At 54.1% G+C, this 14,123-nt stretch overlaps 1 protein-coding gene across 1 annotated transcript; it reads left to right on the forward strand.

Moving 5' to 3' along the window:
- The first annotated feature begins 209 nt into the window (after positions 1 to 209).
- CCDC22 (coiled-coil domain containing 22) lies at positions 210 to 13,978 on the forward strand. Its single transcript, XM_045994995.1, has 17 exons — positions 210 to 391; positions 1,450 to 1,627; positions 7,280 to 7,412; positions 8,218 to 8,324; positions 8,463 to 8,529; positions 8,634 to 8,812; positions 10,195 to 10,389; positions 10,880 to 10,942; positions 11,029 to 11,148; positions 11,702 to 11,821; positions 11,908 to 12,024; positions 12,132 to 12,233; positions 12,317 to 12,424; positions 12,591 to 12,686; positions 12,930 to 12,989; positions 13,070 to 13,144; positions 13,593 to 13,978. The coding sequence occupies exons 1-17, from the start codon at positions 342 to 344 to the stop codon at positions 13,704 to 13,706; spliced, it is 1,884 nt and encodes a 627-aa protein (XP_045850951.1). The 5' UTR covers positions 210 to 341; the 3' UTR covers positions 13,707 to 13,978.
- The last annotated feature ends 145 nt before the right edge of the window (positions 13,979 to 14,123 follow it).

Consider the following 14,123-nt stretch of genomic DNA (forward strand, 5'->3'; position numbering starts at 1 on the left):
AGGCACGCACACACAGAGGTGCGTGCGCTCTCGCTCGCTCGCTAGCTCACGCGCTCAAAATACACTTAATTGTCCCCTTGGAAGAACCCACCGGACTGCAAGCGGAAGAACTACAACTCCCAGCAGCCATTGCACGCCCAAGCCTGCAGACGCACCTTCGCACAAGGACGCCGCCAGGCATCCGGCGTGCGCCACACTCCTCCTTCGAACTACACATCCCGGCTCTCCCCGCGCAGCCTGTGACACTCCTTGGACCGCGAGTGCGGAACGGGGTTTCAACTGCGCCTCTCTTGCTCGGACCCGGCCCTGGACCCGGCTCTATATTCGAACACCACTCCACCATGGAGGAGGCGGACCGAATCCTCATCCATTCCCTGCGCCAGGCCGGCACGTAAGGACACAGCCCCCGCCCACCCCGGAATGCCCACATCCGGGACTCCAAAACTCTGGACCCAGTCACCCGGGAACCTTAAAACCCCAGACCCTGACATCTGGGGCTCCAACTTCCAGGACCCTAAGACACCCCCTCCTTACACAGACACACACACACACACACGCATGCACGCACTCTGACAGCGGGGAGCTCCCAAACAAACCCTTTGCTCCCAACAATTGGTAAACCCCAAATTCCAGGACCCAGACATCTCCAGAGCTTAAAACCTTGGATCCTCAACACCCAGGATCCTGAAGTATGTAGTTCTTGACATCAATACTCTGGGACCCTGGTATTAAGAAAATCTAAGCCATCTTGAGAACCAGGGAATTTAAACACCCAGGACGCTGGCACTCAAAAACCCTGGGACTGGATACTTGGGAACCTTCAAACCCTGTTTCCCAATACCTGGGCTTTTAAAATCCCTGGACCTTAAAATCTGGCGGCCTTAACACTTAGTCACCCTGACACACAAGGACTTCTGCATTCAAGGACCCTAAAAACCGAGGATGCCAACATCTAGGGAGCCTGATTTCTCGGTTGCTTGAAACTAGAAGGTCTTGATATCCGGGGATCTTGACACCTAGGGACCTGACAATTGGAACTCCTGCAAACCTGAGCCTTGAGATATCTGATCTTAAAACCCTACCAGCTTAATATCTAGGGGCCTGTGACGTGCAGGGAACATGATACCTGGGGATCCAGAAACACAGAGGGCATGCCACCTGGGTCCCTTGCCCTTCCCAGACCCCAGAACTTTGAGACTTTTAAGCATATGGCAATTTGAGGGTTTTTAAAAAAAAATTCAGATCCCTTATGTACACCATTAGGACCTAGGGACTTCCCCAGTTCTTAGTTTTGGAAGTTGAAGTCACCAACACCCAGGACCTGTCTGAACTGTGACCGTACCTCCCCCGCCCCACTCCCACCCCAATACTAAAGCTTCCATAAGGCAGCAGGGCCCAGCCTGATCCCTTTTTCCTGGCCTGATTCCAGCCTGCCCTCTTCTTTTTCAGGGCAGTCCCTCCAGATGTGCAGACGCTACGAGCCTTCACCACGGAGTTGGTTGTAGAAGCTGTGGTCCGCTGCCTGCGTGTCATCAACCCTGCTGTGGGCTCCGGCCTCAGTCCCCTGCTCCCTCTGGCCATGTCTGCCCGGTTCCGCCTGGCTATGAGCCTGGCTCAGGCCTGCATGGTGAGTGCCCTTCTCCCAGTACACATGGCCTCTTACTTCCTCCTTCACAAAGTCCCTGAGCTCCTTTGAAATGCTCCGCTTTCCTCTCTGCCACCTCCTCTTGTGGCTGAGCATTCATTAGTGGTTAAGGACGCTGGCTCTGTGGTCAAACTGCCTGAGTAGCTCAGACCTTCACTACTAACTGTGTGACCCTGACCCTTCTGGGCCTTGGTTTCCTTATTTCTGAAACTGAGATAAAAGTAGAGTTGTTAGGAGCATTATATGAGTTGATCTAGTTTGAGTCTGGGCTGGCCCTGGCTCCCACATTTTAAGCTTAGCACCACTAAGGCAGAGCTAGAATTTTCCCCACTATGGTATCCATTTAGGAGCTCCAGGAAAAGGCTTGACTTGGGTCACAGGCTCTCTCCTAAATTAATCACTATGTGCTCTGATCGGCCTCGCATGGATCACATGGTCATCCCAGTAGGACACTGTGACTGGCTGCTCCTGCAGGATTGCTTGGGAGTTGGGGGTCAGAGGGTTACCTGAAGGAAGGTATGCTGGTTAAGCAGAACTCTGTCTCTACTGCATTCCCCCTCGTGGCCCTGCCTCTCCTGAGAATAATTCCCAACCTGTCTCTCTCCCAGGTAAAGTGCCCTGTGGTGAAACTCTCATACCTCCCCAGTACAGATCTGTGCCCAGTTACTATGTCTAGGCCCTCTGAGTAATGTCATTTCTCCTGGCTTGCTCGCTCTGTGATGTAGGGTCAGTCTCTTAACCTCTTTGGGTCCATCTCTTCACATGTCAAACCTGCGTGAGAGTCGCACCTCCCACCTAGGGTTGCTATGAGGAGTAAAACTCAGGGCATATAGAAAAAGTGGGCTAGAGCTCTGTGTAAGTGGTGTTATGGTTCTGAGAGAGGCCTGATCTGGTGGCTTGCATTCCAGCCACCTCTGGCTACATGACGAACGTGAACTTGGCCAACAGACCTAGGATATGGTGGCAGAGGGAGAGTAGAGTAAATACAGTGAAAATTTCCTTTAGCTCCCCCTGCCCTGGCCCCAGGGACAGGGTGGTCAGGTTTCTTGAATTTGGACCTTGCTTGTGCAGTTTCTATCTCTTCCCAGGAGGCCAAGGTGCCCTGCCCATCCCTTAGCTCTCAAGTTCGCCTGGTTCTCAGGGGTTCTCAGTTTCTTCTGCTGTCCACCTCTTTACATGCCCCACACCCAGCACTTTCTGCCACTCAGCCACCTCCATATTTTGGTGTCTGCACTTCACACACCTGACTCCTGGAATGAGTTTCTGTATCAGTCACAACTCTTTGATTGCAGGTGTCGGAAAAAACCCAGAGTAAAGTTGCTCGAAAGCCAGTGGTTTTCATACTCTTGTGATGGTGACCCTCTGACATAAATCGTCCTGTTGTGACCTAATCCACACGCATAGGCAGATAATAAGGATGTTTTCTGAGTGCCTACCCTGGGTTGGGTGCTGTGGTAACGTGGTATGATATTCCTTTGTTCTCCTGACAACTTTCTCAAGTAGGTACTGTCAGTATCCCCCCGCCCCCCTCTTTTTTCTTTTTTTCAAGAGGAGGAAAGTAGAGCACAGAGAATTTAAGTGATTTGCCTGAGGTCACACAGTGGGTCAGAGGCAAATCTTGGATTTGAGTCTGGAAGTCTACTTTCAGAGTCTGTGGAGCTCCAGACCAATGGCAACTCTGATAGAGAATCAGACTTTCTTTCTGGGCCTGTTTCTCAGGCCCCACGCAGAACTCTTTTGGGGCCTGTGAGCTCTTAAAGCAGGCACATAGGGAACCCCATTTTACAGCTAGGAAACTGAGCTTCTGGGCAGTTCAGTAATCGGTCCAAGACCTTAGCCAGTCAGTGGCCTGGGCTGGATTTCATTCCCAATCTTTTCACACCAAAGCCTCTAAGTCCCTTTTTATTTTTTTTAAAGGTCTTATTTATTTATTTGACAGAGAGACACAGCGAGAGAGGGAACACAAGCAGGGAGAGTGGGAGAGGGAGAAGCAGGCTTCCCGCAGAGCAGGGAGCCCGATGGGGGGCTCCATCCCAGGACCCTGGGATCATGACCTGAGCCGAAGGCAGAGGTTTTAACCCACTGAGCCACCCAGGACCCCTCTAAGTCCCTTTTGTTTCGAGTAGGTCATTTTATTAGTCAGGGTCCAGTCTGGAGACCGAAACCCCAGGCGTAATTTGAGCAGGGACATTTTAATACAAAGGACTCTTAATTAGGTAAAAGGTGGTTAACCACTGAAAGGGTAAAAGAGATCTCCAGGGTGTGATGGAAGGAACATGGTATCTCATAGTCTCACGCTCCAAACCATTCACTTTGACTGGTCTCTGTGTGTCTTTCTAGGTTTTTGTTTTTTGTTTTTTTAATGCAGATATAAGCCAATGTGGATATACTTATTTCCCCCCTTTTCTCCTTTCTATCTTTTTTCTTGCTTTAGTAGATTTTGATTGCCCAGTTTCTGGTTGTAAGCAATGATTCATGACATGTAACAAAAGTCCCATCCACCTAACTTAGTAACCATCTAGGATATGTACAAGCCACGAAGCAAGGCAAGAACCTATTTCTCTGAAATAGTCTAAAAACCCTTGTATCACACAGATAGATCCCCTTGGAGCATTGTGTTGACTACGATTGGACATTGTATCCTTCCTCTATATGGTCTTCCATATTCTGCTCCGTTTCCTGGTAGTTCTGCTCCAGGGAGCACATCTGCATACTCTGCAGAGTCTGGAAAGCAAAAAGCAAAACCAGAAATCTGCTTCCTGGTTTGGAGTCGGGGAGAAAGGCCCTCTTATAACTATCAGAAAGGTCGGCCCGAGGTCATTTGGGAACTCCTAAGGTTTCTTTGCAGAGCCCTTCCCTTTCCAGGACTTTGCCCATTTGTATTTCTTCTTCTTCTTTTTTAAAATATTTTATTTATTCACTTGACAGACAAAAATCATAAGTAGGCCGAGAGGCAGGCAGAGAGAGAGGAGGAAGCAGGCTCCCTGCTGAGCAGAGAGCCGGATGCGGTGCTGGATCCCAGGACCCTGGGACCATGACCTGAGCCGAAGGCAGAGGCTTTAACCCACTGAGCCACCCAGGCGCCCCTTGTATTTATTCTTTAGCAACTTTTTTTTTTTCATTACCGTGGCTGTTCTGTCGAGAAAAGGCTCCCTAAGGGACCCACGCTCTGTCGTAAATTAATAAAGTCTGTCACGCGGAGGAAGAGGAGGTGAGGGCAGTGAACCCGTAGCCTTTTGAGGGTGATTCGGAAATCACAGCACCGTGGTAGAGTTGGTCATTTTAATTTATGGGAAACCTGTAAAACAAGGGAAAATAAAGACTAGCTACCCATTCCTGCGTTTGGTTTAAGGACTCGAACGAAGCATGGAAAATAGAGAGGGCTTGACACAGTATCCACCATTATCATCGTCACTGGTATTCATTTTTTACGGGTGCTGGAGGAGGAGATGCTGTATCTCAGAAGTGGTAGAAGAAAGCAGCATCTGATAGCACTGTAAGAATCAAAAAGGAGGGAGCACTTGGGTGGCTCAGTGGGTTGAATGTCTGCCTTGGGCTCAGGTCATGATCCCTGGGTCCTGGGATCAAGCCCTGTGTCAGGCTCCCTGCTCAGCAGAGAGCCTGCTTCTCCCTCTCCCTCTGCCTGCTGTTCTGCCTGCCGGTGCGCGCTCGCTCGCTCTCTCTCCCTCTCTCTGTCAAATACATAAATAAAATCTTTTTTTTAAATAAATAAAATCTTAAAAAAAAAAGAATTAGAAGGTAGATAATCAGAGTCTTCCTCATACAGACGAAGAGGAAGACTCTTTTCTCCTTCTTACCTTTTTTTTTTAATTCCCCCCCCCAAAGCGGCATTTAATGTATTAAATGCTTAGACATTTAGGGCGTTTCCAGTATTTTGCAAATAATGCTGTAAAGAGGAACCTTGTGCATCTGTCCTCTTGAATTGTTTGGGGCATGGCTTCGTGGTCTGCTCCTCAAAGCAGGCTTAGCGAGGTGGAAGAGTAAAAGCACATGTTGTGGGGCGCCTGGGTGGCTCAGTCGGTTAAGAAACTGCCTTCAGCTCAGGTCATGATCCCACAGTCCTGGGATCAATCCCACATCGGGCTCCCTGCTCCTTGGAGAGTCTGCTTCTCCCTCTGACTTTCTCCCCTCTCATGCTCTCTCTCACTGTCTCTCTCTCAAATAAATAAATAAAATCTTAAAAAAAAAAAAAAAGCGCATGTTGTTTTTGGCCAGTTTTGCCCAGTTGCCCTCACCTGGCTTTGTTTCATTTCTGCCTTCCCACCAGCAGCGCTGGGGAGAGCACCTGCTTCTCCATAGCCTGGCCCACTGATTTGTGCCCCTTCAGTAGGTGAGGAGTGATATCTCGGTATCATTTTTCTCCCCAGCTTTGTACTTGGACAAACGCTTGTTAGCTTTGTGCTCCATTCTTTTCTCTGTATATAGATACATAAACACACACACACACACACACACACACACACACACACACACTTACACTTCTTTGCCGAACCATTTGAAAGTGGCCGACAGCAGGATACCCCACACCTACAATTTTCATCACGCCTCTCCTAAGTAGGACATTTGCCAGCATAACCACAGTATCGTGATCACATCCCTGAAATTTAATATCGATAGTATATATTTAACAATTGATAGTAATATATTAGAACAACAGTATCTCATATCCAGTGCCTGGTGGAATTTCCCCAGCTGTCCCCAAAATGTCCTCTGTTGCTGTTTGTTTGTTTGTTTGTTTTGTTTTAACTGGAGGATGTATCTAATCAAGGACCCTACATTTTGTTTCACTGTTACTTCTCTAATCTTGCATAGTCAACAGTCTTCCTTGGTTTTTGTTTCTATGTTTCTTTTGTGATGACAAATGTTTTTGAAGAGCCCAGGCTAGCTGTTGCCTGGACTGGCTTACCCTTGAGTTGGTCAGAGTGTTTTCTAATGAGCAGATTCAGGTTTGGGGTAGGAACGCTGCCGTAGTGATGGTATCTCCCTCCCAGCCTGCACCCAGAGGGTGGATCGTCGCAGTGTCCTGGATCAGTGATGTGTGTGTGTGTGTGAGATCTCTCTTGTGTGCTTTCAGTCTGCAGCAAGGTTGGGCATATTTGCCTAGGCTGAAGGGCCATTTTCATTTCTTTTTTTGTGAACTGCCTCTTCCTATCTTTTGCCTACTTTTCTCTTGCATTGCTGGTCTTTTCTGCTCGTTTGATTTTAGATACTCTTTATAGACTAGGTAGATTTACTCTTTGCTTGTGATGTGAACTCCATATACATTCTTTCTAGCTTGTCATCACTTTTGTGACTTTGGTAATTATATTCTTTAAAATTTTTGTTTCTTTTCAGGGATTCAGAAATACTCGTCTTCTCCTCTGTGGCGTGTGGATTTGGGGTCCTAGTTAGAAAGGCCAGAGCTTTTCTTACTTCTTGCTCTCTGTAGCATTGACTGTAATCACTCTGTGATTCCCACCCCTGTCCCCCGCAGAGGCCTGGAGGCCTTTGGGGAGCTGAGGTGAAGTTGAGAGGGTGGTGGTTGGTGAGAGAGTGGGAGCCTTTGTGGTCCAGGCTCAGGGCTCCCGGGACAGGGGAATTCTGCCTGATAGAGGCTACCTCCCCAACCTCTAGGACCTGGGCTATCCCTTGGAGCTTGGCTATCAGAACTTCCTCTACCCCAGTGAGCCTGATCTCCGGGACCTCCTTCTTTTCTTGGCTGAGCGTCTGCCCTCTGATGCCTCTGAGGATGCAGATCAGCCTGCAGGTATGGTCTGCCCAGGGCACAGTGGGGACAGCGTGGTGTTCCTGGGTGTCGTAGGGGCCTGAGAGAGGTGGAGGTGGTAAAAAGGTTGACTGGGGGTGGGGTGGGGGATGTATCTTTGGGAGAGCTGGGGGGGGCAGGGGAGGGTTGGGACTGGGGTAGGGGAGTCAGGGCAGGCGTGGGGTCCTGGGCTTGGGCTGCCCCAGGTGGGAAGTTGGTGCTGGGAGGGACCTCGGCCTCTCCTCCTCCTCCTCCTTCTCGCTCCCCTCCCCACCACTCCAGCCACACCAGCCTCCTTGGTGCTTCTCTGACCCTCCAGGTGTGCTCCTGCCTCGGGGCCTTTGTATTTGCCAGATTATTCTTCCCTAGATATCTTCCTGGTTCACCCTCTTATCTTTTAGAGGCTCTTTTCTTGTGTCACCTCGGGGAGGCCTTCCTCGGACTGCCTTGTTTAAAATTGCTTGCCCCTCTCAGTGATCTTTACCCTCCTCTCAGATCATCACCTGACAGCTTTCTGTCTTGTACTTTTGACCTGAATCATGTTCTCCTCTACCAGCATGCTGGCTCTGTGAGGGCAGGGGTACTTCTCAGTTTGTTCACTGAAGTATCCCATGAGTCTAGAACAGTGACTGGTACGCAGTAGGTGCTCCGTAACTGCTTGTTGAATGTTTGAGGGCGAGAAGGCTAGCTAGCTAGATATGCATCTATGGGGGGTGGGGTCCGGGAGCCGTGGCTGCTTTCCCAGGGTTTGTATTTTGGCATTATGGCCTTGTCACCTGATGGATGCTCCTGCTCCACTCCCCCACAGGGGACTCAGCTATCCTTCTCCGGGCCATCGGGAGCCAGATCCGGGACCAGCTGGCCCTGCCCTGGGTCCCACCCCTCCTCCGCACTCCCAAGCTACAGCACCTCCAGGTGGGACCCCCCAACTCCCGTCAATGTTGCCCGTCCCCACCTTGGCCCCATCTGGACGCTCAGGTGTTTGGCCCCCCTCCCACCAGTGGCCCCCACCACAGTTCCTCATGGAGGCTCTGATTCTGCTGTCCTCCCCAGGGCTCCGCCTCCCAGAAACCTTTCCATACCACCAGGCTGGTCCTGCCTGAGTTGAGTTCCAGAGGAGGTAAGCCTGAGGTTGTGGGGAGGGGCTCAGGAGAAGGATGGACGTGGTAGGCCTGGCACCCTGGGCCTGGCGGGAGGGCTAGCTGACTCTGTTCCTGCCTCCAGAGCCCCGGGAGTTCCAGGCAAGTCCTCTGCTGCTACCAGCCCCCACCCAGGTGCCCCAGCCTGCCGGGAGGGTAGCCTCCCTCCTCGAAAGCCATGCCATCCAGCTCTGCCAGCACACGGGCCGGGACCGCCCAGGAGATGAGGACTGGGTCCACCGGGCACCCCGCCACCCCACCCAGGTACAGCCTGAATTTCGGCTCCCTGCTTCCAAGGCCCCTGCTCATGGCTGCTTCCTCCTGCTCCCATCTCAGTATCCTCTGGTCCTCTGTGCCCTCCCTTCCCCACTTGGTCCCTCATCACCTCCCCTCTGCATGCGCCTACCTGGCTCTTCCCCTGAGAGAACACTGAGGTCCAAAGGACTGGGAACCTCAGACCGGTCACTCTCCTCTCCCTCCCCCAACAGCCTCTGTTTCCAGTTCTGAGACTTGGGGGGGGGGGTGATAGTGCCTTCCCCTCAGGCTAACGCTCCACCGAACTACCGAACTACCGGCATATTCTTAGCAACCAGAGAGGTCAGGGTTTGCCCCCTTCCTTCCTGTTTCTATTACCTTCTTCCTGCCCCTGAGTCTCTCCTTCCTTCTCTGTCTCTGCCACTGTCCCCTGTGCTCATTTTTTTCCGTCCTGAGGTCTCTGTGCTGGCTCTTCTGGTCACTGTCGTTCTCATTCTGGGGTGTTGCTGCCCCTCCGTTCTTGCTCCTCTGTCTGTCTCCTCATTTCCAGACTGTCTCTCCCCTTCCCTTCTGCTCACCTCTGGCACTCACTTTCCACCTGCCCTGCGTCCCCCGCTGCCGTTTCTTCCATCTTGACTTCTCTCTTTTTAATGAATTTATTTATTTTTCTGACGTTTATCTTTTTTAAACTCGTAGACATTTTCAGACACAGAATATGCTAATGAATCCGAGGTGCCCCTCATCCGCCTTCAACTATGAGCCTTTCACCAGTCTTCCTTCATCTGTTCTCCCCCAGTTGTTCTTTTTTCCACTATTATTTTAAGGCAAATCCCAGTATGCATGCCATTTTGAGTGTACTTACTGAAGTATACCTCTCTTAACTCGTAAGGGTATCCACTTTTTAAGGTAGCCCCTGGGTCATTTTCGCACCTGATAACATTAACACCTCAATACCATCCATCACTGCGTTCGTTCGTACTCAGATTTCCCCAGTTGTCTCGAAACTGCTGCTGTTCATTCTCTCTCTCTCCTACTCTGTTTCCACCGCTTCTTTGCCCAGCACCTCCGACTCTGTCTCTGCTCTGTCCCCACATAGCCTTGCCCCATCGACCTCTGATTTGGAGGCTGCTGATTTGCTGCCTCTCTCCCTTCCCTCAGCTGCCTCCTGTATGGGGAGCGAATGGGTGGAGAGAAGCATGGCTGGGAGGCGGGGACCCTGTCCTTGGGGACCTCCCAGACCTGGTGCGTCCTGAGAGGGGAGGACTGGGCCCCCATGGTGGGAGAGGCGACTGGGTAGTAGCCCTTTGTCAGGTGGCTCCCTGGAGGAGGCAGGACCTCGGGTGCCCAGCTGGCCTCGACAGCCTACCATCTGCGCTGTCTTCTGCGTCCAGGAGGATACACGGGCCCAGCGACAGCGGCTACAGAAGCACCTGGCTGAGCATCTCCGCCAGACCTGGGGCCAACCAGGGGCTCCTGCGCAAGCCCGAGACCTGGGAGAACTGCTGCAAGCCTGGGGTGCGGGGGCCAGGACTGGTGCTCCCAAGGGCTCCCGTTTCACCCACTCAGAGAAGTTCACCTTCCAGCCGGTGAGTGAGTCTGAGCGACCCCCGGTGGGCTGGCAGGGCCAAGGCAGGCTTGCAGGGTCGCTGTCTGTGCAGACGACACACTTTCACAACACAGGTTCCCGTGTCCCCACTGGGTGTGCCCTCTGTGCGCTGGGGGTCCCCTGGCTTCTCAAGGGCTTCTGTGGAGAAAGGGGTGGAGGGGTGGAAACCATGGCAGGGTGTAGGGATGCTTTGTGCAAACCCCAGCTTCCCCCGGGCAGTTTCCTTGGAAATGTCTTTGTTCCTTGACCTAGAGGGGCCCTCATCCTTCTCGTATCGGGGTCTTGGAGGTTTTTTCATGAGCAAGAACTCCAGCCTGCGGTCTCAGAATGTCTGGGTCCCATAAACGCGCTCTGACAGCCGTCAGCCGTTGAGTGGACAGGAAGATGGCGCTCGGAGGGGCTGCTAAGGCTGGGCTGGGAGAGGCAGGGTCTTCTCTGACAGCCAGGATACCCCCGTCTCACTCCCCCAGGAGCCCGAGGTCCAGGCAGCCCAGGTGTGCGATGTGCCGGCCCCCTCCCAGCGGCCTGAACAGGTAACTGGAGCAGCAGAGGGGATTCTGGGCTCCCGACCTGCCTAGCAGGCCTGACACCCCCACCCCCACTGGCCTGTCCCTCCCAGGACACGAGGGCAGCCCAAGAGCAGGAGCTGGAGTCTCTTAGGGAACAGCTGGAGGGAGTGAACCGCAACATCGAAGAGGTTGAAGCCAACATGAAGACCCTGGGAATCAACCTCGTGCAGGTGGGGGATGGGGGTGGGGGAGGGGCTGCCCACCTGGGGTTGGGTCCTGGCAGGGCCTAGAGGGCCTAGAAGGACTTAAAGGGGCTGAGAGGGCTTGGTGGTGGTCTGCTGATGTCAGAAGGGTTCAGAGGCAACTTCGGGGACCTGTGGGCTCTTGAGGGTTCAGGAGAATCAGTGGGAGTGAGAGGGGGGCGTAGGGTCAGGGGCGTTGGAGCTGTGGGGGTTAGGGGCACCTGTGGGTTTCGGTCAGGATATGTTGGTGTCTTTGAGAATCAGGAGGGGTGTGAGCGTCTGTGGGGGTGCGATGGGTCTGTCTGGGCAGGGGCTTGTGGGCCTTGTCAGGGCTTCCGGGGCGGGGGGAGGGGGTCATTGTGGAGGTAGAGGGATCAAAGGGGCCTGTGGGTGTCTGTCACCATCAGGAGGGCTCAGGGGGCTGCTAGAGGGTAGAGGGGTATGTTGTCATCTGGGGGCGCTCAGGCTGGGTGGGGGCTAAAGGGCTGTGGTGTGTGGCTGGGCTCCTCCACTGACAGCAGCGGGGGTCTTGGGGTGCCAGGTAGAGGCAGAGCGTCGTCAGAGCGAGCTCAGCGTGGCGGAGCGTGAGCAGGTCCTGCGCTTGAAGAGCCGGGCGGCGGAGCTGCTGCCTGATGGGGCTGCCAACCTCGCCAAGCTGCAGGTGGGGCTGGCAGCGGGGCTGGGCGGGAGGGCCGGAGGCGGAGGGGTCCAGCCTGTGTGACACGGATCCCCTCCCATCACCCCCAGCTCGTGGTAGAGAGCAGTGCCCAGCGGGTCATCCACTTGGCGGGTCAGTGGGAAAAGCACCGGGTCCCTCTCCTGGCTGAGTACCGCCACCTCCGAAAGCTCCAGGATTGCAGAGAGGTAGGTTGTCAGGTCCCTGGGCTGTAGGTAGGGGCGGGTTTGGTTCCTCCCTAGGGGGCCATCCTTGTGCTGTGCTCACTGCCCCTCTGCCCCTGGGGTCCTGGCAGCTGGAATCTTCTCGACGGCTGGCAGAGATCCAGGAGCTGCACCAGAGTGTTCGAGCTGCTGCCGAAGAGGCCCGCAGGAAGGAGGAGGTCTATAAGCAGCTGGTAAGGCCCGTGCAGGGTCCCTGAGTGGCTTGGAATGGATGGGGACTGGGTCCCAGGAGAGTATCTGCTGTATTCCTGTCTAGGTGTCTGAGCTGGAGACCCTGCCTAGAGACGTGTCCCGACTGGCCTATACCCAGCGCATCCTGGAGATTGTGGGCAACATCCGAAAACAGAAGGAAGAGATCACTAAGGTGCATCACTGTGGCCATGGAGGGTTGGGGCCGACAGGCAGACACGCGCAAAGGGCAGAAGCATGTAGCGTGGCCACACAGGGACCTCACACCCTCTGAAAGGCAGAGCTCTCTAGCCACTGTCTGGGTGTAAGTGTGGGCTCATGGCTGCCCTGTTCTCTGCCAGATCTTGTCGGACACAAAGGAGCTTCAGAAGGAAATCAACTCCCTGTCTGGGAAGCTGGACCGGACATTTGCCGTGACTGATGAGCTTGTGTTCAAGGTGTGGGCCTGGCTGGGCTGGGTCGGGGGGTACGGTGGGTGCTAGGCTCCCGTCTGCCTGTCTGCTCACAGGCTGGCTTGGGCCTTGGCCTGGTGTGAACCGTGTAGGTACACTGTGGCGTGGGCCTTGCTGTAAGCCATGGAGGGGGAAGTCAGGGGAGTGGGGGAGGGTGGCCTTGGGGTCCTGGAGATGGTATGTGTTGGGGGCGAGGGGCAAGCCCACTGGTCCCTTCTGTCTGGTCAGGATGCCAAGAAGGATGACGCTGTTCGGAAGGCATACAAGTATCTAGCTGCCTTGCATGAGGTGAGTGGAGAAGCATGCTGGGGGCTGGCTGGGGGGGGGGTGTGGTCGGGGTGCAAGCCTTCTGCTCTTGCCGTCCCCAGAACTGCAGCCAGCTCATCCAAACCATCGAGGATACGGGCACAATCATGCGGGAAGTTCGAGACCTTGAGGAGCAGGTGAGGTCCGGGGGTAGGAGGGGAAACCAAGGCAAGCCAGTGGACAGCACCTCGGTTTATGCCCAGAGAGGCTGTGGGAGCAGACATAGCCTATGGCTGGACTCTCAACCTTGCCCCTTAGTAGCTGTGTGTATGACCTGGCACCAGCCAGCGGCCTCTTCTGGTCCCTAGCTTCTACCCAGTAGGGCCTTGTACCTGCCTCCCTTGGCCATCAGCAGAGGCTTCAGCCAGAGTATGTGGTGGTTCGTGCTGCCACATTAGCACATGACACTTTAGGCAAACAGATGGCACGTGCAAAGGCCCTGCGTTAGGGCACAGCACGCTGTTGCGCGAGGAGGGTGGGAGGAGCAAGGAGGGGGCCTCAAGTGGCCTTGATGGAGATGGGTGGCAAGTAGGAACTGGGACAGGGGCCCCACACACTGAAGCCGTGCGATTTGCCTTGCCTTAGATCGAGACGGAGATGGGGAAAAAGACCCTCAGCAACCTGGAGAAGATCCGCGAGGACTACCGAGCCCTCCGCCAGGAGAATGCGAGCCTCCTGGGGCGGGTCCGGGAGACCTGAGGAGCTGCAGCTCCACAGCGCTGGTCTGCTCCTGGCATGGGGCAGGGAGCTGGGATGTTGGGGGTGCTGGCCAAGCACTCGCCCTAGCCATTCCCTCTGTTGGCTGCGCTCCTCCTGCTGTGGCCTTGGGCCCAGACCCCCACCCTCCTGACCCCAGCCCTGATCTGGGGTGATCATCCAGAGCATGGGAACTTGGCTGCCGTTTATTAGAGAGGGCACTGGGGTTAGAACCTTGGATCCCAAATAAAGAAGGGGCTCTGTGTGCAGTCTAAGCTGAGGTCTGGATGGGGACACAGCGTTCAAGACCGGGGACGTGGGGCAGGCGGCAGGTGAGACATGGGATCTATTTGGTGATTCCGTGGGTGTGGCTGTGAAAGCCCACTTGGGACTCCAGAGACCCACTGGGGCACCAAGTGC

Source organism: Meles meles, chromosome X (genome assembly GCF_922984935.1).
Source record: "Meles meles chromosome X, mMelMel3.1 paternal haplotype, whole genome shotgun sequence".
Classification (NCBI taxonomy): Eukaryota; Metazoa; Chordata; class Mammalia; order Carnivora; family Mustelidae; genus Meles; species Meles meles.

Coding starts and splice junctions, on each gene's coding strand:
- CCDC22 (XM_045994995.1), top strand. CDS start 342: ATGGAGGAGGCGGACCGAATCCTCATCCATTCCCTGCGCCAGGCCGGC. Junction 12,425..12,590: donor AGAAGGAAGAGATCACTAAG/GTGCATCACTGT, acceptor GTTCTCTGCCAG/ATCTTGTCGGACACAAAGGA. Junction 12,687..12,929: donor CTGATGAGCTTGTGTTCAAG/GTGTGGGCCTGG, acceptor CTGTCTGGTCAG/GATGCCAAGAAGGATGACGC.